Source organism: Quercus suber, unplaced genomic scaffold (genome assembly GCF_002906115.3).
Source record: "Quercus suber isolate HL8 unplaced genomic scaffold, Cork oak 2.0 scaffold_25, whole genome shotgun sequence".
Lineage (NCBI taxonomy): Eukaryota > Viridiplantae > Streptophyta > Magnoliopsida > Fagales > Fagaceae > Quercus > Quercus suber.
The window spans coordinates 414,777-440,554 of record NW_027069490.1 but is presented as its reverse complement, the minus strand read 5'-3'; the positions used below and the strand labels follow the sequence as shown (position 1 = coordinate 440,554).

Here is a 25,778-nt window from a genome sequence, read left to right as displayed (position 1 = left end):
GAGAAAAAGAAGTTGGTTCTTGAGGGCAAGCACTCACGGACATCAGATAAGACTGATATGGAGGGAGCAAATGAGAATATGTCAAGTAATCTGACAAGGCATATGAGGAACTTGGAGAAGGAGCAGATGCAGCTGAATTGCAAGCATAGTCTTGCAGATAGGCAGGTGTTTTGTGAACCCTGGTGGATTTCCTCGTGAGTGGTAAAGCAGGACTAGAAATAGGCAAAGAAGGTGAGGTGGTTCTAGAAGGATTAAGTGAAGTAAAGGGTGATGTATTAACATCATGAGACACAAGATTAGACAAGTCAGTACTTAATTCATGGGAATGTAAAACAGGAGGAAAAGAAATTGGACTTTGGAATCAGGTGAATGTGTGTGAGAATCTGGAATGCTGATAGGAGTAACAAATGTGTCTTCATTGCTGTTACCAGGAGAATAAGCATCAACCTCAAAAACAAGACTAAAAGGATCATTAAAATCAGATGCATCTTTAACATAAGGAAAGGTATGTTCATGAAAAACAACATCTCTAGAATTAAAAATAGCATTTGTGGACCTATCAAGTACTTTATACCCTTTAACCCTAAAAGGATATCCAAGGAAGACACACTTCTTTGCTCTTGGTTCAAATTTAGTTCTATGATGAGAAAGGGTAGAGGCATAACAAAGGCACCCAAAAACCCTTAAATAAGAACTTCATAAGGAGTTTTATGATTCAAAATTGAACTAGGGATTCTGTTAATCAAGCAAACAGCAGTAAGTACACAATAACCCCAGAGATGCAAGGGAAAATTAGATTGAAACTTAAGTGCCCTTGCAACATTTAGGATGTATTGGTGTTTTCTTTCCACAACAGCATTCTGCTATGGAGTTTCAACACAACTTAACTGATGTAAAATGCCCTTTTGTTCAAAAAACCCTTTCATGATGAACTCAGTACCATTATCTGTCCTAATGCACTTGACTTTCCTTGCAAATTGAGTTTCAACCATTGCACAAAATTGTTCTAAGTAGAATTGTGTCAGGGACTTGTGTTTTAGCAAATATACCCATGTACACCTTGAACAATCATCTACAATAGTTAAGAAAAACTTGCATACATCAATGGTAGGAATAGAAAATGGTCCCTATAAGTCACAATGAATCAAATCAAAACATTCATTGGAGATATGTGAACTTGGATTAAAAGGCAACCTTTTCTGTTTTGCAAGAGGACAGATATCACAATGAAAAGTTTCATTAGTATTGACAAAAGATACATTGTTCTTATTCAACAAAGCTAATTTTGCTTCAGACAAATGCCCTAATCTAGCATGCCATATGTAAGGCTTAGTTTGACTAACAGAAGCTGAAACAGTCTTATTGGTAGAAGCTAAAACAGAAGCAGACAAACAATTTGAGGTTGAAGTTGATTCTCCCTTTTGCAGCAAGTAGAGTCCATTAATCTCCTTACCCAGACCAATCGTGCTCCAATGAGCAAGGTCTTGGATGAAGCATAAGTTTCCAAAGAAAATGAGACAAAAATGCTGGACTTTGCTAATTGACTGACAGAAATAAGGTTGAAAGTGAATGAGGGCACACATAGAACATTATGGAGTACAAGATTGTCTGAAATCCTAACAGTGCCTATGTGTGTGATAAGAGCAACTTCACCATTAGGAAGATTAACATGTGTATTGAGTGTGGTAGTAATTGAAGTGAAATAGGAAACATAATATACCATATGGTCTATAGCTCCTGTATCAATGACCTAATTTGATTTACTAAAAGCATTCTTATTGACAATTTTGGCAGAAAATATAGAATGTGATAGGTTTGGAGTATAAGGTATGTTAGGAGTGATACCTGACATGACATTGGAACAAGATGTAAGGTTGTTTTGTGGTTGTGAGATATTCATCTCAGGAGCACCACCAGGATTTCCATCAACACCAATCACACTGGAAGCCCTCACAATAGCTGCATGATGTACATCTCCTACTCTAGAACTCGTAGTAAGATATGCCAATAGTTGTTCACATTGTGCCTTAGAGATAGGACACAAATTGCTTCTAGTTGAGGAATTGTTTGCTCCACTGCTCAGATTCAAAGAAACCTAATTTGCAGTAGCATTCCCCTTTCCTTTAGGCTTGTACCCTGGTGGATATCCATGTAGCTTAGAACATTTCTCAATTGTATCTCCAGGGATGTTGCAATGTGTGCAAAAAGGCCTTTCTTTCTTGCCATTCCCTTTGTTCCAAGTAGTGTTACCAGAATTGCTCTTTGAATTAGCATACATTGCTACCACATCATTCTGACTTGCATTGGAACCTCCATGACCAAGATTTTTATGTGATTCTTCTTGAAGAACCAGTGAGTACACCTTTCTCATTGAAGGAAAAGGATCATATGTGAGAATTTGATTGCGTAAAGTCTCAAAATTCTCATTTAGTCCCATAAGAAATCTCATGACATAGGCCTTGTTGTGTGAATCATTCAGCAACTTTATTGTGGAAGTGGTTCATAGTTGAGTAATTGATCCCAAAGCCTCTTGAATTTGGTGTAGTACTCTGTCACTGTCATCTGATTCTGAGTAATATAAGAAATCTCTCTCTGGAGATTGTAAATTTTGGGACCATTGCCTTGTGAGAAGACATTCTGCAATTTGATCCACATCTCCCTAGCTGTTTCACAGTACATAATGCTACTGGACACATCCACATGCATGGAATTGATCATCCAAGAAAGCACCATGGTATTACAGCTCTCCCAATCTTCACATAAAGGTGAATCCAAATCTGGTTTTGTGATCTTACCATTAACAAAACCGATCTTCTTCTTCGCAGTGAGAGCAAGGATCATTACTCCTGGNGGAAATGTGGTATGATGTAAAATTTTGTAACCCTCTCTCTAAATAAAACCTCTGGTATTATTGATTGAGAAAGTTGGAGTACAAAAGAAGGAATCAACTGTAATACATAACTACACCTATATATATATATATATATATACATTTAGTACCAAAATATAGGAAGAAAACTAATTCCGGAAATTAAGGGAAAATAGTTACAATCAATCCTAATCTACTCGTCCACGCGTACACTGATCATCATTTGATAACCGCTTCTATCCACGTGGCATATCTTCATCAATGGCTTGAATGAAATACTCATGGTAAGGGACTGCTTATATCATGTCAAGTAACTCTGCACTAGCCTAGTCCCCTTGACTCTTGTCTATTTGATTTGCTTGATCAGTGTTCATCCCTTTAGTTCTGTAGGCATAGTTAGTTTGATCCTGAGTGTATTTCTTCTTGTTTTCAACACTCCCCCTCAAGAGCAAATCTCTTGCTTCTTGATGTTGTGACAAGGACTCAGGAAAGTGAATGTTTTGAGCAAAAATATTAATGATCCCCAGTCTCTTTAGTAACTTTAAGAAACTCTCCAACCCAAGTGCTTTTGTAAATATATCTGCCAATTGGTTTCTAGAAGACACATGAAAGGTCTTGATGGTTCCATCCAAAACTCTATTCCTTACAATATGACAATCTGCCTCAATATGTTTGGATCGTTCATGAAAAACTGGATTGGCAGAGATGTGAAGAGCAGCTTGGTTATCACAGTACATGAGCACTGGTTTGTCATGTGAAACATGAAGATCCTTTAGTATGTACAGCAACTAAGTCACCTCACATGTTGTTGAAGCCATGGACCTATACTCAGCTTCTGCAGATGATTTAGACACCACACTTTGTTTCTTTGATCTCCAGGAAACTAAGGCATTCCCTAAGAAAACACAATAACCAGTAAGGGACTTTCTTGTGTCAAGGTAGCCTGCCCAATCCGCATCACAGAAGGCTTTTAGTTGCAAGTCTGAATCCACAAGAAAAAACACTCCTTGTCCAGGTGCCCCTTTGATATATTGCAAGATCCTTGTAGCTGCCCTCATGTGTGGAACTCTAGGTTGAGACAAAAATTGACTAAGTCTATGGACAGAATAGGTGATATCAGGTCTACTAAGGGTAAGATACATCAACTTCCCTATCAACCTTCTAAACTGGCTTGCATCCTCAAGCAATTCACCATCACTTTTAGACAATTTGAGTTGCTGTTCCATAGGTGTTTTGGCAGGTTTGCAACTAGTCATACCTGCCTCTTTTAGCACCTCAAGGGCATATTTCCTTTGGTTTAAGCTAATACCCTTATCACTTCTAGCTATTTCTAGACCAAGGAAATATTTAAGGCAGCCAAGATCCTTAATACCAAAATTCTGATCTAAGACAGATTTGACTAGAGTAACATAACTTGGATTGTTGCTTGTAATAACCATGTCATCTACATACACTAGTAATGCAGTGAACAAGTCACCATCTGAATGAACAAATAGAGAGTGATCAGCTTGTGACTGTGTGAATCCAAGATCTAAAATTGTAGAAGACAACTTGGCATTCCATTGCCGTGAAGCCTACTTCAGTCCATAGAGGGACTTAACAAGCTTGCAAACCAAAGGCTTAGCTGACTCAGAAGCTGCTGACTGAGCTGAAGACTCCCCTTACTATGAAAACCAGTTGGTAAGGTCATGTAAACCTCCTCAACAAGGTCTCCATGGAGGAAAGCATTGTTGATATCAAGCTGGTAGAGGGCCAACCTTTAGCAGAAGCAAGGGCAAGCAACATTCGGACAGAAACTGTTTTGGCAACAAGGGAGAAGGTCTCCAAGAAGTCAAGGCCTTCCCTTTGAGTATATCCCTTAGCCATAAGTCTGGCTTTATACCTCTCAACACTACCATCAGAATTCAACTTCACCTTGTATACCCACTTACAACCAATGGGTCGTTTACCATCGGGGAGAGATGTAAGAATCCAAGTACCAGTCTTCTCTAAAGCATGTATTTCTTTATCCATAGCCTCTCTCCATAGAGGGTTTTGGACTGCTTGAGAAAAAGAAGTTGGTTCTTGAGGGCAAGCACTCACGGACATCAGATAAGACTGATATGGAGGGAGCAAATGAGAATATGTCAAGTAATCTGACAAGGCATATGAGGAACTTGGAGAAGGAGCAGATGCAGCTGAATTGCAAGCATAGTCTTGCAGATAGGCAGGTGTTTTGTGAACCCTGGTGGATTTCCTCGTGAGTGGTAAAGCAGGACTAGAAATAGGCAAAGAAGGTGAGGTGGTTCTAGAAGGATTAAGTGAAGTAAAGGGTGATGTATTAACATCATGAGACACAAGATTAGACAAGTCAGTACTTAATTCATGGGAATGTAAAACAGGAGGAAAAGAAATTGGACTTTGGGAATCAGGTGAATGTGTGTGAGAATCTGGAATGCTGATAGGAGTAACAAATGTGTCTTCATTGCTGTTACCAGGAGAATAAGCATCAACCTCAAAAACAAGACTAAAAGGATCATTAAAATCAGATGCATCTTTAACATAAGGAAAGGTATGTTCATGAAAAACAACATCTCTAGAATTAAAAATAGCATTTGTGGACCTATCAAGTACTTTATACCCTTTAACCCTAAAAGGATATCCAAGGAAGACACACTTCTTTGCTCTTGGTTCAAATTTAGTTCTATGATGAGAAAGGGTAGAGGCATAACAAAGGCACCCAAAAACCCTTAAATAAGAACTTCATAAGGAGTTTTATGATTCAAAATTGAACTAGGGATTCTGTTAATCAAGCAAACAGCAGTAAGTACACAATAACCCCAGAGATGCAAGGGAAAATTAGATTGAAACTTAAGTGCCCTTGCAACATTTAGGATGTATTGGTGTTTTCTTTCCACAACAGCATTCTGCTATGGAGTTTCAACACAACTTAACTGATGTAAAATGCCCTTTTGTTCAAAAAACCCTTTCATGATGAACTCAGTACCATTATCTGTCCTAATGCACTTGACTTTCCTTGCAAATTGAGTTTCAACCATTGCACAAAATTGTTCTAAGTAGAATTGTGTCAGGGACTTGTGTTTTAGCAAATATACCCATGTACACCTTGAACAATCATCTACAATAGTTAAGAAAAACTTGCATACATCAATGGTAGGAATAGAAAATGGTCCCTATAAGTCACAATGAATCAAATCAAAACATTCATTGGAGATATGTGAACTTGGATTAAAAGGCAACCTTTTCTGTTTTGCAAGAGGACAGATATCACAATGAAAAGTTTCATTAGTATTGACAAAAGATACATTGTTCTTATTCAACAAAGCTAATTTTGCTTCAGACAAATGCCCTAATCTAGCATGCCATATGTAAGGCTTAGTTTGACTAACAGAAGCTGAAACAGTCTTATTGGTAGAAGCTAAAACAGAAGCAGACAAACAATTTGAGGTTGAAGTTGATTCTCCCTTTTGCAGCAAGTAGAGTCCATTAATCTCCTTACCCAGACCAATCGTGCTCCAATGAGCAAGGTCTTGGATGAAGCATAAGTTTCCAAAGAAAATGAGACAAAAATGCTGGACTTTGCTAATTGACTGACAGAAATAAGGTTGAAAGTGAATGAGGGCACACATAGAACATTATGGAGTACAAGATTGTCTGAAATCCTAACAGTGCCTATGTGTGTGATAAGAGCAACTTCACCATTAGGAAGATTAACATGTGTATTGAGTGTGGTAGTAATTGAAGTGAAATAGGAAACATAATATACCATATGGTCTATAGCTCCTGTATCAATGACCTAATTTGATTTACTAAAAGCATTCTTATTGACAATTTTGGCAGAAAATATAGAATGTGATAGGTTTGGAGTATAAGGTATGTTAGGAGTGATACCTGACATGACATTGGAACAAGATGTAAGGTTGTTTTGTGGTTGTGAGATATTCATCTCAGGAGCACCACCAGGATTTCCATCAACACCAATCACACTGGAAGCCCTCACAATAGCTGCATGATGTACATCTCCTACTCTAGAACTCGTAGTAAGATATGCCAATAGTTGTTCACATTGTGCCTTAGAGATAGGACACAAATTGCTTCTAGTTGAGGAATTGTTTGCTCCACTGCTCAGATTCAAAGAAACCTAATTTGCAGTAGCATTCCCCTTTCCTTTAGGCTTGTACCCTGGTGGATATCCATGTAGCTTAGAACATTTCTCAATTGTATCTCCAGGGATGTTGCAATGTGTGCAAAAAGGCCTTTCTTTCTTGCCATTCCCTTTGTTCCAAGTAGTGTTACCAGAATTGCTCTTTGAATTAGCATACATTGCTACCACATCATTCTGACTTGCATTGGAACCTCCATGACCAAGATTTTTATGTGATTCTTCTTGAAGAACCAGTGAGTACACCTTTCTCATTGAAGGAAAAGGATCATATGTGAGAATTTGATTGCGTAAAGTCTCAAAATTCTCATTTAGTCCCATAAGAAATCTCATGACATAGGCCTTGTTGTGTGAATCATTCAGCAACTTTATTGTGGAAGTGGTTCATAGTTGAGTAATTGATCCCAAAGCCTCTTGAATTTGGTGTAGTACTCTGTCACTGTCATCTGATTCTGAGTAATATAAGAAATCTCTCTCTGGAGATTGTAAATTTTGGGACCATTGCCTTGTGAGAAGACATTCTGCAATTTGATCCACATCTCCCTAGCTGTTTCACAGTACATAATGCTACTGGACACATCCACATGCATGGAATTGATCATCCAAGAAAGCACCATGGTATTACAGCTCTCCCAATCTTCACATAAAGGTGAATCCAAATCTGGTTTTGTGATCTTACCATTAACAAAACCGATCTTCTTCTTCGCAGTGAGAGCAAGGATCATTACTCTGGACCAGGACTGATAGTTCTTCATCCCAAGGAGTGGTTGTGTAACCAAGATGTTCCCTAGATTTTCACTTGAACTAAGGAAATAAGAATTGGGAGGAGAAGAAGTAACTGAATCATTGCTGGAATTCAATACAGAGTGCGAAGGTTGAACATGAACTGGATCAGATGGATTGCTTGACTCAGTGGACGCCATTGTTGTGCTTTTTTGAGCTCTGATACCATGTAAAATTCTGAAACCCTCTCTCTAAATAAAACCTCTGGTATTATTGATTGAGAAAGTTGGAGTACAAAAGAAGGAATCAAATGTAATACATAACTACACCTATATATATACATTCAGTACCAAAATAGAGGAAGAAAACTAATTTTGGAAATTAAGGGAAAACAGTTACAATCAATCCTAATCTACTTGTCCACGCGTACACTGATCATCATCTGATAACCGCTTCTATCCACGTGGCATATCTTCATCAATGGCATGGATGAAATACTCATGGTAAGGGACTGCTTATATCATGTCAAGTAACTCTGCACTAGCCCAGTCCCCTTGACTCTTGTCTATTTGATTTGCTTGATCAGTGTTCATCCCTTTAGTTCTGTAGGCATAGTTAGTTTGATCCTGAGTGTATTTCTTCTTGTTTTCAACATATGAGAAACAAGTGTTAGAGTTATTCGTTTCGTTTGGCATCACAGTAGGAAGTAGAGTTTTATTTGTGAGTTTTATATTGAAAAATAAGCATCTCAATTCATTATTTCTATTTCCTCAAAAAAAAAAAAATCATTATTTCTATTTTAGTTTTGGTGCTAAAACTTTGAATTTCAATTTTTCAACTTAAAACGGTCCTTTAAAGCTCTTCATAAAAATTGCCAAACATGTGACAATTTTTACTAAGATGCCTCATAAAAGGTGATATAAAATTTTTTAAAGTATCATATTTTTAATTAATATAGTTGTACTTTCACATAGTAAATAACATAATCGAATGTAAATAAGCACATCTAAATGAACACTTGAGAAAAGGAAGAATAAAATCAGATCTTGGTTGGGTATCAAGTTTTTTAAAGAATAAAATCTTCTTCATATTAAAAAAAAAAAAAGAAAAAGAAAAAAAAAAAAAAAAAGAAAGAAAGAAAGAAAGAAAAAGTATACATCAAATCCTAGAGCTGGAGGTATTTTAGAAAAATCTATGGCTAGCAGACCCAGAGTCAATGCGACTTGTTAGTGTTACTACTTAGTACCCTAGAATAGACCGCGTCAATGGTCAAGATAGAAACTTCAAACATAGGCAAGGCCGCCTAATCGATGAGTGATGGGTAAATCTTATTGGTTCGTTCGGATTTAAGGGGAGAGAATGAGAATAAAGTAGAATAGAGTAGAATAAATTTAGTTTAAAATTAGTTTATTTTCAATCAATTCTATTCTACTTTCCTCCACTCTCTCCATTTCCTCTCTCAATCCAAACAGGCCCTATAGCACTAAGATATATGATTATGTTTAAAGAAGAAATAAAATAAGTTAGGTTTATTTGACCATTGAAGAAGTCCATCGTGAATTCTAAATTTCCAATTGAGAACACAAAAATCAAACCCACAAAGTGTTCTATTAGCGCAACTTGCGATCGTTTATTTTCCAAATTTTTTTGTATAAGCTTGTAAAGTTGCTGTTTACAACTATGTATTTTATTGGCTTTTATTCCGTGCCAAATTTGATTGTAATTATTATCAATCATTTATACCCTGTATATGTTGTGGGATTTGTTGTAAAGGTTGTGTGATTGAGAGAGTGTGTGAAGACTCAAGCATTTGGAGGCTGAAGGATTCTCACAGGTATGTCGTGACCTAGCTTCCCGCGAAGTGAAACATGTGCCTTGCACATGCTGGAATGCGAAGAGTCAGGCCAGGTGGAGACAGCTGTGTCTCGCGAGTATCTCGCGGGTAAGGCCTTCCCGCGAGACACCCGCGAGGCAACTTGTTCTGCCAGCCTGTATTGAATGACTCACACTTTCTGTGCCTATCCTATATATACCCTCATTACCCACAAATGTTGAGGAATGCTTCAAAGAGAAAAACTCTAGCCAAACACATTGAGAATTAGAGATTGTCATCTCCACATTTCTCTATACACTTGCTTGTGGTATCTCCTCAACCCTTCCCTCTCCATTTCCACACCATTGAGAGGTTGATAGCCCAAACACTTACCACACCCTTTAAGAGTGTTGTGTAACGTTTTGGTGCTGCTGGGAAGCATTGGAAGAAGCTTGGAATGGCAAATGCAACATGGAGCTTGTTACAGGATCCGAGGTGCTAGACAAGACACAGTTCCGAGAAGTCTTGTTGGAGTAGGAGCTTGGAGGGCTTAGGTGCATCGGGTAGATTAGGCTTGGAGGGTCTCTTGCTAACCCATGTATCCCAACTGATTGTCCAGTGGATCGATTTTCGCTTGGAGGGCGACGGAGAGGTTTTTCGCCGAGTTCTTTGATTTCCTCTTCGAGAACACGTCTTGGTGTTTTCTGTGTTTGCATCCTTCTTCCTTACTCTTGTTTATTCCATTATACTGCTGTGTTGCTTAGTTTATGGATTAGAGTAGCTTACTTGTTCATCCACTCGCATTTACACTATTCCGCACTTTGTATTAAGTTTGTATAAAATCTATCGAGCCGTACTTTTAATTGGGGTCTAAATAGCTCTTGTGTTTTCAACACATTTTTAAGCTTTCAATTGGTATCAGAGTGGGTACACTTGCTGTGGTTTAAATACCTGAGTGTGATCCTTGACCCTATTTGAGATGGACCGGTCTCAATTACTCAATGTTCCACCATTTTTTGATGGGAACAATTATGCATTCTAGAAAGTCAAAATGAGAGCGTTTTTATGCTCTATGTATGATACCGTGTGGGATGCGGTTGAGATAGGCTGGACTAAGCCAGAGGATCCTAAGTCCACTTGGGATAAGGCAGCTCTCGCAGCAACCAATGCTAATAGTAGAGCTTTAAATGCTATTTTCTGTGGTGTGTCTCCTGATGAATTCCACAGGATCTCTCATATGACAGTAGCCAAGGAAGCTTGGAAGATTTTGGAGACAACATATGAGGGTACGAAGAAAGTTAAGGACATAAAACTTCAGATGCTTACCACCAACTTTGAAAAGCTCAAGATGGGTGATGATGAACCATTTGATTCATTCTATGGGAAGCTCAATGAAATTGTAATTGCTAGACTCAATCTTGGGGAGAAGTTGAAGATACTAAGATGGTGAGAAAAATTTTGAGGTCCTTATCGGAGAGCTTTTGGGCAAAAGTCACAGCCATAGAGGAAAGCAAGGATTTGGATGAAATTAAGATCCAAGAGCTCATTGGATCACTCCAAACGTATGAGCTTGGACTGCCTTCCCACAAGACGAGTAAATCGCTTGCTCTTAAAACCATCACCGAAAGAATGGATGATCCTTCCGAAGAAGATGGAGTGGAGAAGGAAGTAGTATATCTTGCGAAAAACTTCCGAAAATTTCTGAAGATGAAGAACAGTAGAAAACCATTCAACAAGGAAAAATTTTCATCATCAAGAGGTGATAGGAAAGAGTTTACGAGGAAAGAAGGGAAGGATTCTCAACCTCTTTCAGACATTGTGTGCTATGAGTGCAATGGCCATGGACATCTAAAGAAGGAGTGTCCAAATTTTCTGAGGGGAAAAGGCAAGGCTTATGCCACGACGCTCAGTGACTCAGACTCTTCTGATTCTGATTCGGAAGAGAGTTGTGACGGATAGGGAAATTACTCCGCCTTCATGACCATTGCTCATGTGGAGTCATCGGATGATTTAGGTGCACTTGTGAAGGAGCTTGGTGAGCATTCTGATTCAGAGTCTATTGAGATTGTGGAAGAATCAGATGCTGAAGAGGAAGAGAATACAGCTAATCTTCAAGAAAATTACTCTTTACTACTTGAGAAGTCGGGAGAGTATTCCAGAGTAGCCAAGGCAGCTGTAAGGAAAATGAAGAAAGCTGAGGAAGATTATAGAAGTCTCTTGGTCAGATATAAAGAGGCTAAGTGTGAGATTGAGACACTAAATGGCGAGCTGTCTGAAGCCTATACGAAGGTGAGGTTTCTTGAGCAAGAGGTTGTGCAAGTTGATGCTAAGATAGAGAAAGTCTCCTCTCAGAAGCTAAAAGATGTTATATCATCTCAAAAACCTTCTTCAGACAAGTTCGGGTTGGGATATACCGGAGGAAGCTGCTTATCAGCCAAAGTCACCAAAGAAGTAAAGTTTGTGAAGGCAAACGAGACAATTGTAGAAGAGCCCATTCTTGAGAAAGTTGAGGATATAAAGAAGAAGAATGTGGCTGACAATGAATGGTGAATAAGCCCAGAAATCAATCTGTGGTTAAACATAAAACCAGAGGAAGATCTCTCCCAAGATCACAACAGGGTCCTAGAACGGATTATGTGTGTCATTATTGCGGACTGCAAGGACATACCAGACCCAACTATCAAAAGCTGAGATCAGACAATAATGCAAGCGCACCTCGGTCACGAGGAAGGAGAAATGACATGAGGTCTTAGGGTGGTGAGCAACCAAGAAGTCAAAATCATGATCCCGGTATGACGGACGTGATGAAGATGATCGGTGCCTTCACCACTTGCTTGGAGAGTTTCACCAGAAGGTTTGAAAGTCCAAACTCTTGTACCCAATCCGTCAAGGATATCACCCCAAACACACGTGACATGTGTGTGAAGAGGGATACTCATGCATAAGCATTATAACATATCCATGCATAAATTCTTTCAATGTTTAGGGACATTTGCTGTTGCATCATTTCATGCATTGCTTTCTTTTTACTGTTATTATTTTATCTGGTTGGCTTGTACCAGCTATTTTTGTTGATCTTACTTTTCTTGTTTTGTTTTGGGTGTGTTCAAAAATTCAAAAACCTATAAAAATTGAAAAATCTCAAAAGTTTGATCACTTGTTTTGTGCATGTCACATGTGTGTTTGGCCTAGTACTTTCGTACTAATGGCGTAGTGCATTTACGATCTTGGCTTGTTATGTATGCACTCTTTTCTATGTGGAAGAAATCTTGAACACTATGTGTGACTGTTGTAAATAGATCTTCAAGCTTGTCATGAATGATTGGTTAATAGTTTTTTTGGTCTTGATACTTGCATAGACTTGTGTCTATATCTCTTCTCACTTTATTTTTATTTTTTTGCAAAAAGAGCTCATCAAATGTAAATCTCCAAATGAAAAGAGATATTGAGCTGCAAAAGCCTGTCGCACACACTAGTATTCGACTAGGAATAAGGGAAAGCGACTCTTCTTAATGTGTTTTGTATGGTGCTCAAAAAGCCAAAGGCTAATCATCAATGTTGAAATATCATAAATTTCAAGCACCAATCTCAAAAAGAGATGTTTTCTCCTTGTCCAATCAAAAATAAAATGGACCAATTGCTATGCCTTTTGCAGAAGCCAAATGAAAAGCTTCTGAAGTTATGTATTCAATGTGTGGGAGGTCATATATACTCATTTCTATAATGGAGATAGTCCACTTGATTTCATATCAGTTGTGTATGACTCGATTGAATTGATCATTGAAGCTTTGCTCTGGTCTAAGGACTATTTCACATTTGATACTCACACACGACACACAAGACTTTGATTCAATCAATGCCTATCTCATTTGTGTGATTGTATATGTTCAAATGTGATGTGTATGCTCAAGAACTTGTTGATTAAACCCAAAAAGATTTTTGAGTGTTTTATTTGTTTTTGAAAGTGATTTTATACTTTCGTGTCTTTTGTTTTTGTTCAAAATGCATTTTTGTGTTTTCCTTCAAAAACTGGTTCAGGGGTTGTTTCGCGAGAAAGTCGCAACTTAGAGCTTCCCGCGAAAAGGGCTTGAGGGAAATAATTTTTCATCCTGTCACACAGAAGGTATCGCGACTGTCTCGTGACTGTATTGCGACCAACAGCTTCTCGCGAAATGCTATTTGGCTAAAAATTGGATTTTTCCAAATTCAGACAGAAGTTACTGTGACTGTCTCGTGACTGTGTCGCGACCTAGTGCTTCTTGCGAAAATTTTATGCTTCAGTGGCCATTCTCGCGATTGTCTCGCGACTGTGTCGCTACTCCCTAACTTGCGAAAAACACGTGTTTTCAATTTTATATTATTGATGTGACAGTTTTTCAAATCACAAACACTTCCCTCGCATAAACTCCTTTGAACCCTTTTCAACCCAAATCACTATTCCATTCAATCCCCTTCAATCCAAGCATCTTTTCTGCATTTTCCTCTTCAAGGTATGTTTTATAAACAATTCTTTTTAAGTTTTTGCTTAGATTATGCAGAATTTTTTGTTAGGGTTTTGATATTTGGGGATTTTCGAAAATTTGGGTTGGTTTTCAAAATTGGGTGAATTTTTTGTCAAATCTTTTGATTGGGCTGTGTCCCATTTGATGTTTGTGTATCTGTGTTGGCCCCTTGTGGCATTTTAACATGTATTGAGGGTAGATTTTCCCATGTTCATGCATTGTTCATGCTTAAAGTAAATTTGTGCATGCTAGGTGTTTGACAAAATGTCCGAGTGACATTTTTGTGCCTAATTGGAATCAAGTGATTTCAAGTTATGGACTTTCACTTGTTTGACCTTATTTTACTTGGTTTGGTCATTGATCTCGTGTTTCATATACTTTGCTCATGTTGCACACTCTTGGCACATAACTAAGCACACTTAAGCACCCCTCAAGCATCCCGTGCCGCACACACACATCAGCACATGCACACATATGCACACACATGCACAGTTACTTAGTTTCATGCATTGTGTTTATGCTTTATAGGTTTGTTTCTTTAAGCATGTTGTTAAGAGTCAGCAATGCTCTGTTTTCAGTTAGTTTAACTTTGATTTGGAACTAACTTGAATCTAATCAAGTTTTGTGTTATGGTTTGTGTTTTGTGCACTTGTTCTCCATCTGTCCTGTGCAATTTTGCAGATGTCTCCCACCAAGCATGCAGCTAAGAAGAAACCAACTTCAAAGCGTGCACGCACTGATTCTGATCACTTCAAGTCTGTTGAAGCTGATATGAAGTATAATGATTGCTACAAGGATAAAACGATCATCATGGAACGGGTAGTTCAATTAGAGGCACTTGAGCACACAATCATTTCGAATGCATTCAAAGAAAGAACTTGGACCAAGTTGTTGAATCCAGTTGGGACTGTGTACTCATAAATTATTTGGGAGTTTTTCTCAATTGCTGATGTGGAAGATGACAAGATCATTTGCTGGGTGAGGCATAAGGAATTCGTAATCACAAGGGACTGTATTCAAGACTTGTTAGAGATACGTCCTCCTTCTCAGCCAATGTCAGTTCAATATGATGAAAGATTGAGTTCTATCACGGATATGATAACGACTCTTGGAGGGGTTCCAACGAAATCCTCAATGGATACACTCAAGTTTTCTCCAAGATGAGAACATTGAGTTATGTGATGATTCATAACCTGTATCTGGTCACCAACCTCACCACACTATCAGCTCCAAGGACGAGGTTTCTCTATGATCTTTTCATTCATAAGGAGATTGATATTTGCAGCCACATCTTCCACATTCTAAAAAAGAGCATTAGGAAGCAGAATACAAGAACCATAATGCCTTTTCCCACACTGATCATGGGATTCATCGCTAAGACGAAGCTGAAATTTCCAAGTGGCCTTACTATAGTTCAGAGAGACTATCCCATTGGTGCTAATACACTGACTAGGAGCACAGCCCACGTTAGAGGCTCCAAGACTAGTGTGCATACCATACCACCACCACGACAGGTTCAGCAGGGTGAAGGTGAAGATACAGAGGAGAAGATTGACAGGTTCACCTTGGCTCCAGAGCCCTGTGCATAGCCATCATCTTCGGCTCCACCACAAGGTTTAAGCAAACTTGATTAGTTACTTGCTAAGATGGATCAGATGTCTACAGTGCTTGACTCCCATGTGCAGTACACAGCAGATCAGTTCGCGTACCTTCAAGGACAGATCACCGCATTAGCATCACAGATTCAGGACTTGTCCTCCGCTCATGGCTCAGATTCAGAGTGAGATCAGCTCTAGCCTCTTTGGCCATTCTGGTCAAAAAGTGAGAGAAATTTTTGAAGGGGAGCTAGAGAAGAGCTTTGCACAGCGTTAGGGGGAGCATAGCTTAGAAACATAGTAACATTGGTTATTGGTTTTACAGACGGTTTAATTCAGTTTCTTTTGGTTTTTAGAACTGTTTTACTGCTTTTGGTTTAAAGCTTTGATACTTTGTTTTTATTTAAGTATAATTTCAGAAGTTTCTTTTGTGATATTTTCTATGCTTTGTAGCATATCTTGCATGTACCCTTGTTGCTTTTGTAAGCTTTAAGGGTTTGTTTCATTGCATATTTGTAGGCTTTTATGGTTTGTGCCATGCATATGCAGTTCCTTGCTTATGCAGCCTTTATGCTTGTGTACTTGAAGTTTAATGTCATACATTTTATTTCGATACATCACTCTTGTGCCCTTGTAGGATTGTTCCTAGATGCAAATACTTCGTGTATTTCACATTGGTTGAGTGTTGAACTTGCAAATGATACTCTTCAAATGAGCTTATCATCTTGCATGTCCGAATGTTCATTCCTTATGTGAATGAGCATAGTGATCACTTTTGTATAGTGATTGCTTGTTTGATCTTGCCATGGTCTATTGTTTTTATTCCATTTTGCTTGATCATGATAATTGTGCTCCATATGCTTTTCAAGTTTTTCTGCATACAATGATATTATTGTGTTGTTGTGTTTTAGGAGATACTTGTTCATATGTTTCAAGAGCTTATTAGAATCTAGAATTAGGTGTGAATGAGTTTTGTCTTTGTTCCCAAACTCACGTTTAAGTCTAGAGTCTGTTTTAGGGTTTTGTCACGGAATAGCCAAAGGGGGAGATTGTAAAGTTGCTGTTTACGACTATGTATTTTGTTGGCTTTTATTTCGTACCAAATTTGATTGTAATTATTATCAATCGTTTATACCCTGTATATGTTGTGGGATTTGTTGTAAGGGTTGTGTGATAGAGAAAGTGTGTGAAGACTCAAGCATTTGGAGGCTGAAGGATTCTCGCGGGTATGTCGCGACCTAGCTTCCTGCGAAGTGAAACATGTGCCTTGCACATGCTGGAATGCGAAGAGTCAGGCCAGGTGGAGACAGCTGTGTCTCGCGAGTATCTCGCGGGTAAGGCCTTCCCACGAGACACCCGCGAGGCAACCTGTTCTGCCAGCCTGTACTGAATGACTCACACTTTCTGTGCCTATCCTATATATACCCTCATTACCCACAAATGTTGAGGAATGCTTCAGAGAGAAAAACCCTAGCCAAACACATTGAGAATTAGAGATTGTCATCCCCACCTTTCTCTATACACTTGCTTGTGGTATCTCCTCAACCCTTCCTTCTCCATTTCCACACCATTGAGAGGTTGATAGCCCAAACACTTGTCACACCCTTTGAGAGTGCTGTGTGACGTTTTGGTGCTGCTGAGAAGCATTGGAAGAAGCCTGGAATGGCAGATGCAATATAGAGCTTGTTGCGGGATCCGGGGTGCTAGACAAGACACGGTTCCGAGAAGCCTTGTTGGAGTAGGAGCTTGGAGGGCTTACGTGCATCGGGTAGATTAGGCTTGGAGGGTCTCTTGCTAACCCATGTATCCCAACTGATTGTCTAGTGGATCGATTTCCGCTTGGAGGGCGGCGGAGAGGTTTTTTGCTGAGTTCTTCGGTTTCCTCTTCGAGAACACGTCTCAGTGTTTTCTGTGTTTGCATCCTTCTTCCTTACTCTTGTTTATTCCATTATACTACTGTGTTGCTTAGTTTATGGATTAGAGTAGCTTACTTGTTCATCCGCTCGCATTTACACTATTCCGCACTTTTGTATTAAGTTTGTGTAAAATCTATCAAGCCGTACTTTTAATTGGGGGTCTAAATAGCTCTAGTGTTTTCAACACATTTTTGAACTTTCAAAGCTTTGTTGCGTATAAAATTTGTGTGTGAAAGCAAAATGATCTCATATATTGAATAATCACTTATTAATCAGTACAAGAGGAATATATACAAACTATATTAATCAACTAACAAAATTTCTCGCTCTAATCTAAGTTAGTTACAAGTTTAACAGCTGTCATCCACTAACTAATCACCTAATACTAAATTGCATGTAGTTTACAAATATACACAACAATACCACTGTAGCATAAGACATTGCAGCTTCTTCTTCAACTTTCTTCTTTAATTTCTTCTTCTTAATGTTGCTTCCATCTTGCTTATTTGGTGCATCTATTCTTTTGGTCTTAATACTTTTACATTGTGTAAGTTTGTCTTCGGCAAGATTTCTGTTTGTTTCTGGTGAACACAAGCTCGGTGCCATGAGATCTTCTCTTCAAATGTGCAATTTCTTTTTTCTTTTTCTTTTTTTCTTTTTTAAATTTTTTGTTAAATGATTTATAAGTTTTTAAAACAAATTAAAAAGACCAAAATCTTTGTCATGTTTGGATGGAGGAGGGAAGGAGGGGGAGTGGAGGGGAGTAGAGTAGAGTTGGCTAAAAATAAGCTAATTTTGTACTAAATCTACTCTACTCTCCCTTCCTCTCCATCAATCTAAACAGACTAGTAAGTTTGCTTTATTCACTAATTACTTGATATTGCCACAAATGGTCTTTATTTTTAAATCAAATATAAATCAACAGTTTAAAATATGTAATTCTTGTGAAGTTGCACCAATATATATATATAGAGAGAGAGAGAGAGAAAGAGAGAGAAAGAAATTGTCAACTGTATTTAGATGGAAAAGAAAATATTATATTTTAGAAAAGAGCTTGTTCTAAGAAGTAATAACTCTCTTTAATCCAAGATAAAAAATCAATAATGCCAAGAATATATATTACTAACAAATGTGCTAGCTTATTCTCTTATCTATCAACATGGAAATAAGCAACTCTACGAAAGTCATAGAGACAACGGCATGCCATATATTACTGGGCTAAGAGCAACCACATCAGTTCATGCAAATTTTCTATCTATTTTGCAAGAAAAAACCTACTTTTTCTATTTTACACATCCACTTTTACAATACACTCACATCAGTTTATCTATTTTACACATTTATTCAATAAAATATTCATTCTTTTTATATTTTTTATTATTTCCTTCCTTCTCCTCTCTTCAACCCTCTCACAAACCCAACACAAATCCAAAATCACCCACACCCCAGCCACCGTCTTCTCTGTCGAGCTACAGACCCAACACAAACCCAAAATCACCTACACCCAGTGGCCAACCACCGAGTTGAGGGCATTCTGGACATTTCGTATAGTCCGAAGTAGCTGCGAGATCAGCCCTTGGTCCATCGAGGTCATGACCTCGTTCCCAACGGTGATGAGCGTGATGTTCCTGGCCGGGTAGTAAGGCAACACATTCGAGTTCATCCACTGAGTCGCTGTGTTTGGATTGGAAGCCAGCGTTGGAATGTTGCCGTTGGCGGCTCCGATAACGATTCCGATGTTTGCGAGTGCCTTGATGATTGCACCATTGGCGCCGTAGAGTCGAACCTTTCTGATTGCCGTCGATTTGAGGAGACTCGCGGTTGCCGCTGGTGGTGGAAGATTGTCGGTGACTTGGCCGTAATTCACTTCGATGAATGACTGAGACTCTCTGTTACAATGAAAACATAGAGTTATAAGTTATAAACCAGAAATTTTCAAAGACAAACCAAATATGCCCAAAGCAATTTCGCAGAAGAGAACAAATGTGAGAGATGTGATATGAAATGAGAAAGAGAGAGTTAAGATGAGAGTCAGACGTAGGAGAGAGAAGAAATTATTAAAATAGTTAATACACGAGCTATAGTGACTGTGCATATATGCACGATCGCTGTAGCATTTGTATATTTATGCACAACTTTACACCTATTGATGTGTTTTTTTGGCTAAAATGTGTAAAATGAAGGAGTTTTTGTATTATAAAAGTGTATCCACCAACTGATGTGGATGCTTTAACTGATGAAAGGGAAAGGATTTTCTCTACTAAGGCTCTCAGATGTGGCCATTTATCTTATATTGCATTATGGTGTGTAAAGAGGAAAAATGAGAGACGACGGATCCATCTCAATAAACTTGACTATGTTGGGGTTGTGGGCTGATAGTGGATGGGCCTAATGTGTACGGACACAAGGTAGACGGATAGAAAGGCCACGAGGCATCCACTTGATCTTAAAGTGATCTCCAAGTAACCCCAAATGGAAACAACTTGCGTCTCACGATTAACCCTGGTCTACAGAATCCCAATGAGAATAGAATTCCAACGTGAGGAGGATTCTTGAAGATACTCACATTGATGAGGATCTTCTCTATAAGGAAAAGGACTTACTGCGCAAGAAACAGAGGTCGGTTCTATAGTACTATAAAAACCTAACGACCCTCAGTAAAAAGGTACGCATAATTTACCCCAGCTCTGGCACTCTAGAGTTGTGTAAAAAGTTCTAACTTGACCTTCAGAGGGTACTTGGCCGGCACCACACCGGTGCTCTCTGTTAGGTCTTCTCTCTTTTTGTTGTGCATGAATTGTTTCAAACATGTGAGGACCGTGTGACTTACTGGTGATTTCACGGCATCATCAGTTGGCACCGTTTGTGGGGAATACGTTGAGATAGCCATACTCACTACTCTCGAACAAAAGTTGAATGGTACTTACTCGATTGATGGCAACAACCAACAACAATTAGGGCGATGAATCACGCACCACGGCCCTAGAAAGACAAGTTTCGACCCTGGGGGTGGCAGTGGAATGCCTCACCAAGCATAATCACAACCTAGAGGAACAGTTGCACTAGAAGAACGCGATGCAGAACACCTAGGAGGAAGACTAGGAAGCAACTAGCGCAGAAAGGAGGAACCAAGAACGGCCCGAAAGCAGCCATACCCCTAATAGGCAGGAGTGACCGGAAACTAGCAGTCCGACAGGCACAAATACAGCCCCCCCTCAGATAGTCGCAGAGATGGAGATGATGAAGGAATGGATGGACTTCATGATGAATGCCCTTAGAGGACGGGTGTCCAGTGACCTCAACGATTTAGTCCACTGAACCAATTCACCATTTACTGCATCCGTTTCGTCATTCCCCTTACCACCAAAGTTTTGGATGCCCCAGGTAGAAATCTATGACGGATCTAAGGACCCCCTAGATCACTTGGATTCCTTCAAGACGCTGATGCACCTCTAGGGAGTAGCGAACGAGATCATATGTAGGGCTTTCACTACCACATTAAAGGGTCCTATAAGAATTTGGATTAGTAGGCTGACTCTCAATTCTATTGGAACCTTCAAGGAGTTAAGCGCCCAGTTTGCCTCGCACTTTATTGGGGGGGCACAAATACAAGAAGTCTACCGTGTGCTTAATGAGCTTTAAGCAATGGGAGGATGAGACGTTGAGAGCTTACATAGCCCGCTTTAACAAGGAAGCACTTTTGATCGATGAAGCTGAAAACAAGATACTCGCGGCAGCATTCACAAATGGGTTGCGAAACAATAAATTTCTATTTTCCTTGTACAAAAATGACCCTAAAACTATGTCGGGTGTACCAAGTACATGAATGCTGAAGATGCATTGCTGGCCCGGGAGGACAAGCTTAAGAAGAGAGAGAAAAGAGAGAGAAACAAGAGGAAGCCCGGCAGGATAGGGGGTGAAAGATGGCTAGAATGGGAGATAAAAGGGATGATCGACGCTCCAAACCCCCTACAGGAAGGTTTGCCAACTTCACCCCCCCTGAATTCCCTAATTGATCAGGTCTTGATGCAGATCAAAGACAAAGGAGCCTTGACATTCCCCGGAAAGTTGAAGGGGGATCCCAACAAGAGACCTAGGGATAGGTACTATCGCTTCCACCACGATCATGGCCACGACACGTCCGAATGCTACGACTTAAAACAGCAGATAGAAGCTTTTATCTAGCAAGGCAAGCTCCAAAAGTTCGTTAGTAAGCAAGGAATAGAACCAAGGAAATCAATTCTGTACTGTACCGGCCAGAATATATTGTACCGACCAGTGCACTGGTACAGATTACCCTTTTGTTTCGTATCGGAAAAAATACAAGCCTCATATCGGCAGTACCGGCGAAATCTGGCTCTTTCAGCCGGTAAATGGATACCGGGTAAAGATAGAGAAATCCCAAAGAAAAATTCTCACGAATTTTCAGAACTTACCCAAAGCTGCTGCACTTGGCTGGAGCTGGAGCCAAAGCCGAAGCTGACGCTAGCCCGCTGGGAAACCTCTTCTCGTTCTTCTGTCTTCCCCCTCTCTCGACATCCCTCTATCTCGATTTCTTTGTTCATTAGTGTGCTGCGTGCAGTGGCATACCCCTCTGTGTGTGTGTGTTTCTATAACTAAGTCTACTGAGACTTTTGACAGTTGAGTAAATATTTTGTGGTTTACAGCTCACATGTAGTATTATTTTATTATTTTGAGAATACATTTTATTTTATATTTTATTATACTTCATTTTTAATATTTTACTATTTTATATTATTCTTAGTTTTGATAACAATGTATTGTTATTTGTATTTGTTTATTATCATACTTATATGTTTGTTTATGTTAAATTATATTTAATAATAGTAACATGTGTAATTATTATAATGAAGCACTGAGATAACTACAAACTCACTTTAATTGTTTGGCTTTATTTGTAAATAGAATAGTGATAGTTAGTGTATTCGATTATGTGTAATACTGTGTGTGCAATAATAATTTTCTTATAAATAATTTTAGTATTATTAAATAATATATGACAAAATTTTGCTCAATTACAAAAACACTAGGTGTGTTTGTGTATCTCTATGTTGATTTGTCTGTGTGGATGTGTTTATGTGGGTGTGTGTGTGTGTATACATATATTAAATATATAAAATAGCGGTAAACTTGAAACAGTACACAGATATTGACCAGTATTCGAAATATATTGTACCGGTGGCCAAACCGGTACAACCTCCGGTACAGTATTAACTTCCTTGAATAGAACAGCCTTAAGGACCGCCAGCCCAGAGAGAGAATGAGCGCCATAGGCCACCCATCGGGTCTTAGTGGACAATGGAAGCTCTGTGAATATCATATACTATCCGGCGTTTCAGCAGATAAGGATAGAGAAAGATCAATTGATTCCAACCAACGCACCACTTGTAGGATTCGGAGGAACAAGGGTGTATCCACTCGGAGCAATCACACTGCCAGTAACGGTTGGAGACTACCCTCAGCAAATCACTAAGGATGTTACCTTCCTAGTCATTGATTGCTCGACTGCATGCAACTCCATATTGGGATGACCTACCCTGAATTCATGGAAAGCTGTGACTTCAACTTGTCATCTCATGATCAAATTTCCCATCGAATATGGAGTTGGAGAAGTGAGGGATGATCAAGTTGCGGCACGCGAATGCTATATCGCCATGCTAGAGATGGATGATCATTTACAAACTATGTGCATAGAGGAACAAAGGACGACAGCAAAACCGGTGGAAGAATTGGAAGAAGTACCTCTTAATGATTCTAGACCTGAGCGGACGACGAGAATAGGTACTCTAGCCAGCTGGCCAATACGTCAAGCACTCATAACATTCTTGAAGGAAAATCCAGACGTATTCGCCTGGAGTCATGAAGGCATGCCAGGGATTGATTCGTTGATAATGGTCCACAAGTTGAATGTGTTGCCCTTATTCTCTTCCGTCCAACAGAAAAAGAATGTGTTCGCGTAGGAGCGAGACAAAGCCATAGTCAAGGAAGTTCAGAAGTTGCTGGAAGCTAACTTCATAAGAGAAGTATACTACCCTGACTGGTTGGCAAACGTGGTCATGGTCAAGAAGGCCAATGAAAAGTGGAGGATCTGCGTAGATTTCACGGACCTCAATAAGGCCTTCCCTAAGGACAGTTACCCACTCCCACGAATTGACACATTGGTAGACTCAACCGCAAGACACTAGTTCCTAAGCTTCATGGATGCGTTTTCGGGCTACAACCAAATCAAGTTGGATGAAACTGATCAGGAAAAGACATCTTTTGTTACCAGCCAGGGACTTTTTTGCTACAAGGTAATACCGTTCAGACTCAAGAACGCTAGAGCCACGTATCAGAGGTTGATGAACAGGATGTTCGCACATCAGATTGGGAGGAATGTGTAAGTTTACGTGGACAACAAGCTAGTAAAAAGCATACTGGAAGACAGTCACTTGAGCGACCTCCAAGCGACCTTCGACACCCTTCGGTCATACAATAAGAAATTAAATCCAAACAAGTGTGTGTTTGAGTAATCGTGGGGAAGTTCTTGGGATTCATGGTATCCCAAAGGGGTATCGAGGTCAATCCGGAGAAAATACGGGCTATAATGGAATTAGCCCTACCAAAGGTGGTTAAGGAAGTACAGAGCCTGAATGGCAAGATAGCGGCACTAAATAGATTCATCTCAAGTGCAACAGATAAATGCCTGCCCTTCTTCCTCACGTTGAGGAGATCATTTGAATGGACAGATGAGTGCCAACAGGCATTCAAAAATCTAAAGATGTATCTTTCATCCCTTCCATTACTCAGCTCGTCTAGGCCAGAGGAAGAGCTTTTCCTATACCTGGCCGTCTCCCCAGCCACCGTAAGTGCTGCCTTAGTTATAGAAGAGGATGGAGTGCAGAGGCCCGTGTACTTGACAAGCAGAGTGTTGTAGGGGGCAGAAGAAAGATGCGCCCAGATGGAAAAACTAGCCTTCACGTTAGTGACTGTGGCATGAAAACTCAAGCCATATTTCCAAGCATATACCATAGTTGTCCTGATGGATAAGCCCCTCCGAAAAGCTATGAGTAGCCCTAAAGCTGCGGGACAGGTGGTGTTATGGGCAGTCGAGCTAAGTGAGTTCGACATAAAATATCGACCACGCACTGCTATAAAGGGATAGGTAGTGGCTAACTTCATCTTTGAATTCATTCTCATGGAGGGCCAGGGGGTAGAAGAGGTCCCACAGTGGAGCATCCACATGGACGGATCTTCCAATAAGCAAGCAAGTGGAGTTGGCGTGGTACTCCACACCCCGGAGGGAGATAAGATCGAATGCATGGTTTGTCTAGACTTTCCTACCATAAACAATGAAGCAGAGTACGAAGCTTTGATAGAAGGGCAGGACCTCGCGAGAGCCGTAAGAGCTGAAAATATGGTTGTATACTGCGATTCCTAAGTTATAATCAGCCAGGTTAACGGCCACTATGAGTTTAAGAATGAACGGATGAAGAAATACCTCAACGTGGTAAATGATCGAATTGGCGGCCTCCAAATAAAATTTATTCAGATCCCAAGGGAAAAGAATGAATGTGTTGATCGGCTCACTAAAGCTACCTCAGCATAACACATGCTAATCCCCGAGCAGGTATTGTCCTTCGTCCAAATCTTATCACTAATAGACAATACTAGTGTGTAGGAGATAGGTTTCGGAAACTGTTGGGCGACGCCAATAACTTCTTACCTAAAGAACGGTGAGCTACCGGAAAACAAGGATACTGCAAGGAAGTTGAAGGTACAAGCGTCACGCTTCACTCTGATTAAAGATGTTCTATACAAAAGAGGTTTCTTCCGACCCTACCTAAGGTGTCTTGGCCCCGAAGAAGCAAACTATGTTATGAGAGAAATTCACGAGGGAATTTGTGAGAAACACTTGGGATCACGGTTGTTGGTACATAAGCTAATCCAGGCAGGATACTATTGGCCAACCACGCAGAAGGATGCTCATGCATATGTCAAGGCTTGCGATAGGTGTCAGAGATTTGGTAACCTCATAAGGTAACCAATAGAGGAGCTTACCCCTATAACAGCCCCATGGCCGTTCGCTCAATAGGGATTAGACATCGTGGGCCCTTTCCTAATAGCAGCTAGGCAGCTAAAGTTCCTAGTGGTTGGCATTGACTACTTCACCAAATGGGTAGAAGCGAAAGCCTTAG

The 25,778-nt window shown here is 39.7% G+C and overlaps 3 protein-coding genes across 3 annotated transcripts; all 3 read right to left on the bottom strand.

Annotated features, from left to right (window-relative positions):
- Positions 1-2,484: 2,484 nt before the first annotated feature.
- Positions 2,485-2,841, bottom strand: LOC136064946 (uncharacterized). The gene has a single exon (XM_065767430.1). It carries the CDS (start codon positions 2,839-2,841, stop codon positions 2,485-2,487), a length of 357 nt encoding a protein of 118 aa, XP_065623502.1.
- Positions 2,842-7,399: 4,558 nt separating this feature from the next.
- On the bottom strand, positions 7,400-7,954 carry LOC112002691 (uncharacterized). Its single transcript, XM_024034848.1, has one exon. The coding sequence runs from the start codon at positions 7,952-7,954 to the stop codon at positions 7,400-7,402; it is 555 nt and encodes a 184-aa protein (XP_023890616.1).
- An 11,124-nt stretch (positions 7,955-19,078) lies between these two features.
- On the bottom strand, positions 19,079-24,612 carry LOC112002702 (glucan endo-1,3-beta-glucosidase 7). The gene is made up of 2 exons (XM_024034859.1): positions 24,425-24,612; positions 19,079-19,469 (listed from the first exon to the last, which is right to left on the bottom strand). Exons 1-2 carry the CDS (start codon positions 24,610-24,612, stop codon positions 19,079-19,081), a joined length of 579 nt encoding a protein of 192 aa, XP_023890627.1.
- Positions 24,613-25,778: the final 1,166 nt, after the last annotated feature.

What these genes read in the sequence shown, in the direction of transcription:
- LOC136064946 (XM_065767430.1), bottom strand. Translation starts at nt 2,841, where the DNA reads ATGATCCTTGCTCTCACTGCGAAGAAGAAGATCGGTTTTGTTAATGGT.
- LOC112002691 (XM_024034848.1), bottom strand. Translation starts at nt 7,954, where the DNA reads ATGGCGTCCACTGAGTCAAGCAATCCATCTGATCCAGTTCATGTTCAA.
- LOC112002702 (XM_024034859.1), bottom strand. Translation starts at nt 24,612, where the DNA reads ATGGTATATGCTTGGAAATATGGCTTGAGTTTTCATGCCACAGTCACT. An exon ending in GTGGCTGGGGAGACGGCCAG is followed by an intron (nt 19,470 to 24,424) that starts GTATAGGAAAAG and finishes TCATTGTAACAG; the next exon opens with AGAGTCTCAGTCATTCATCG.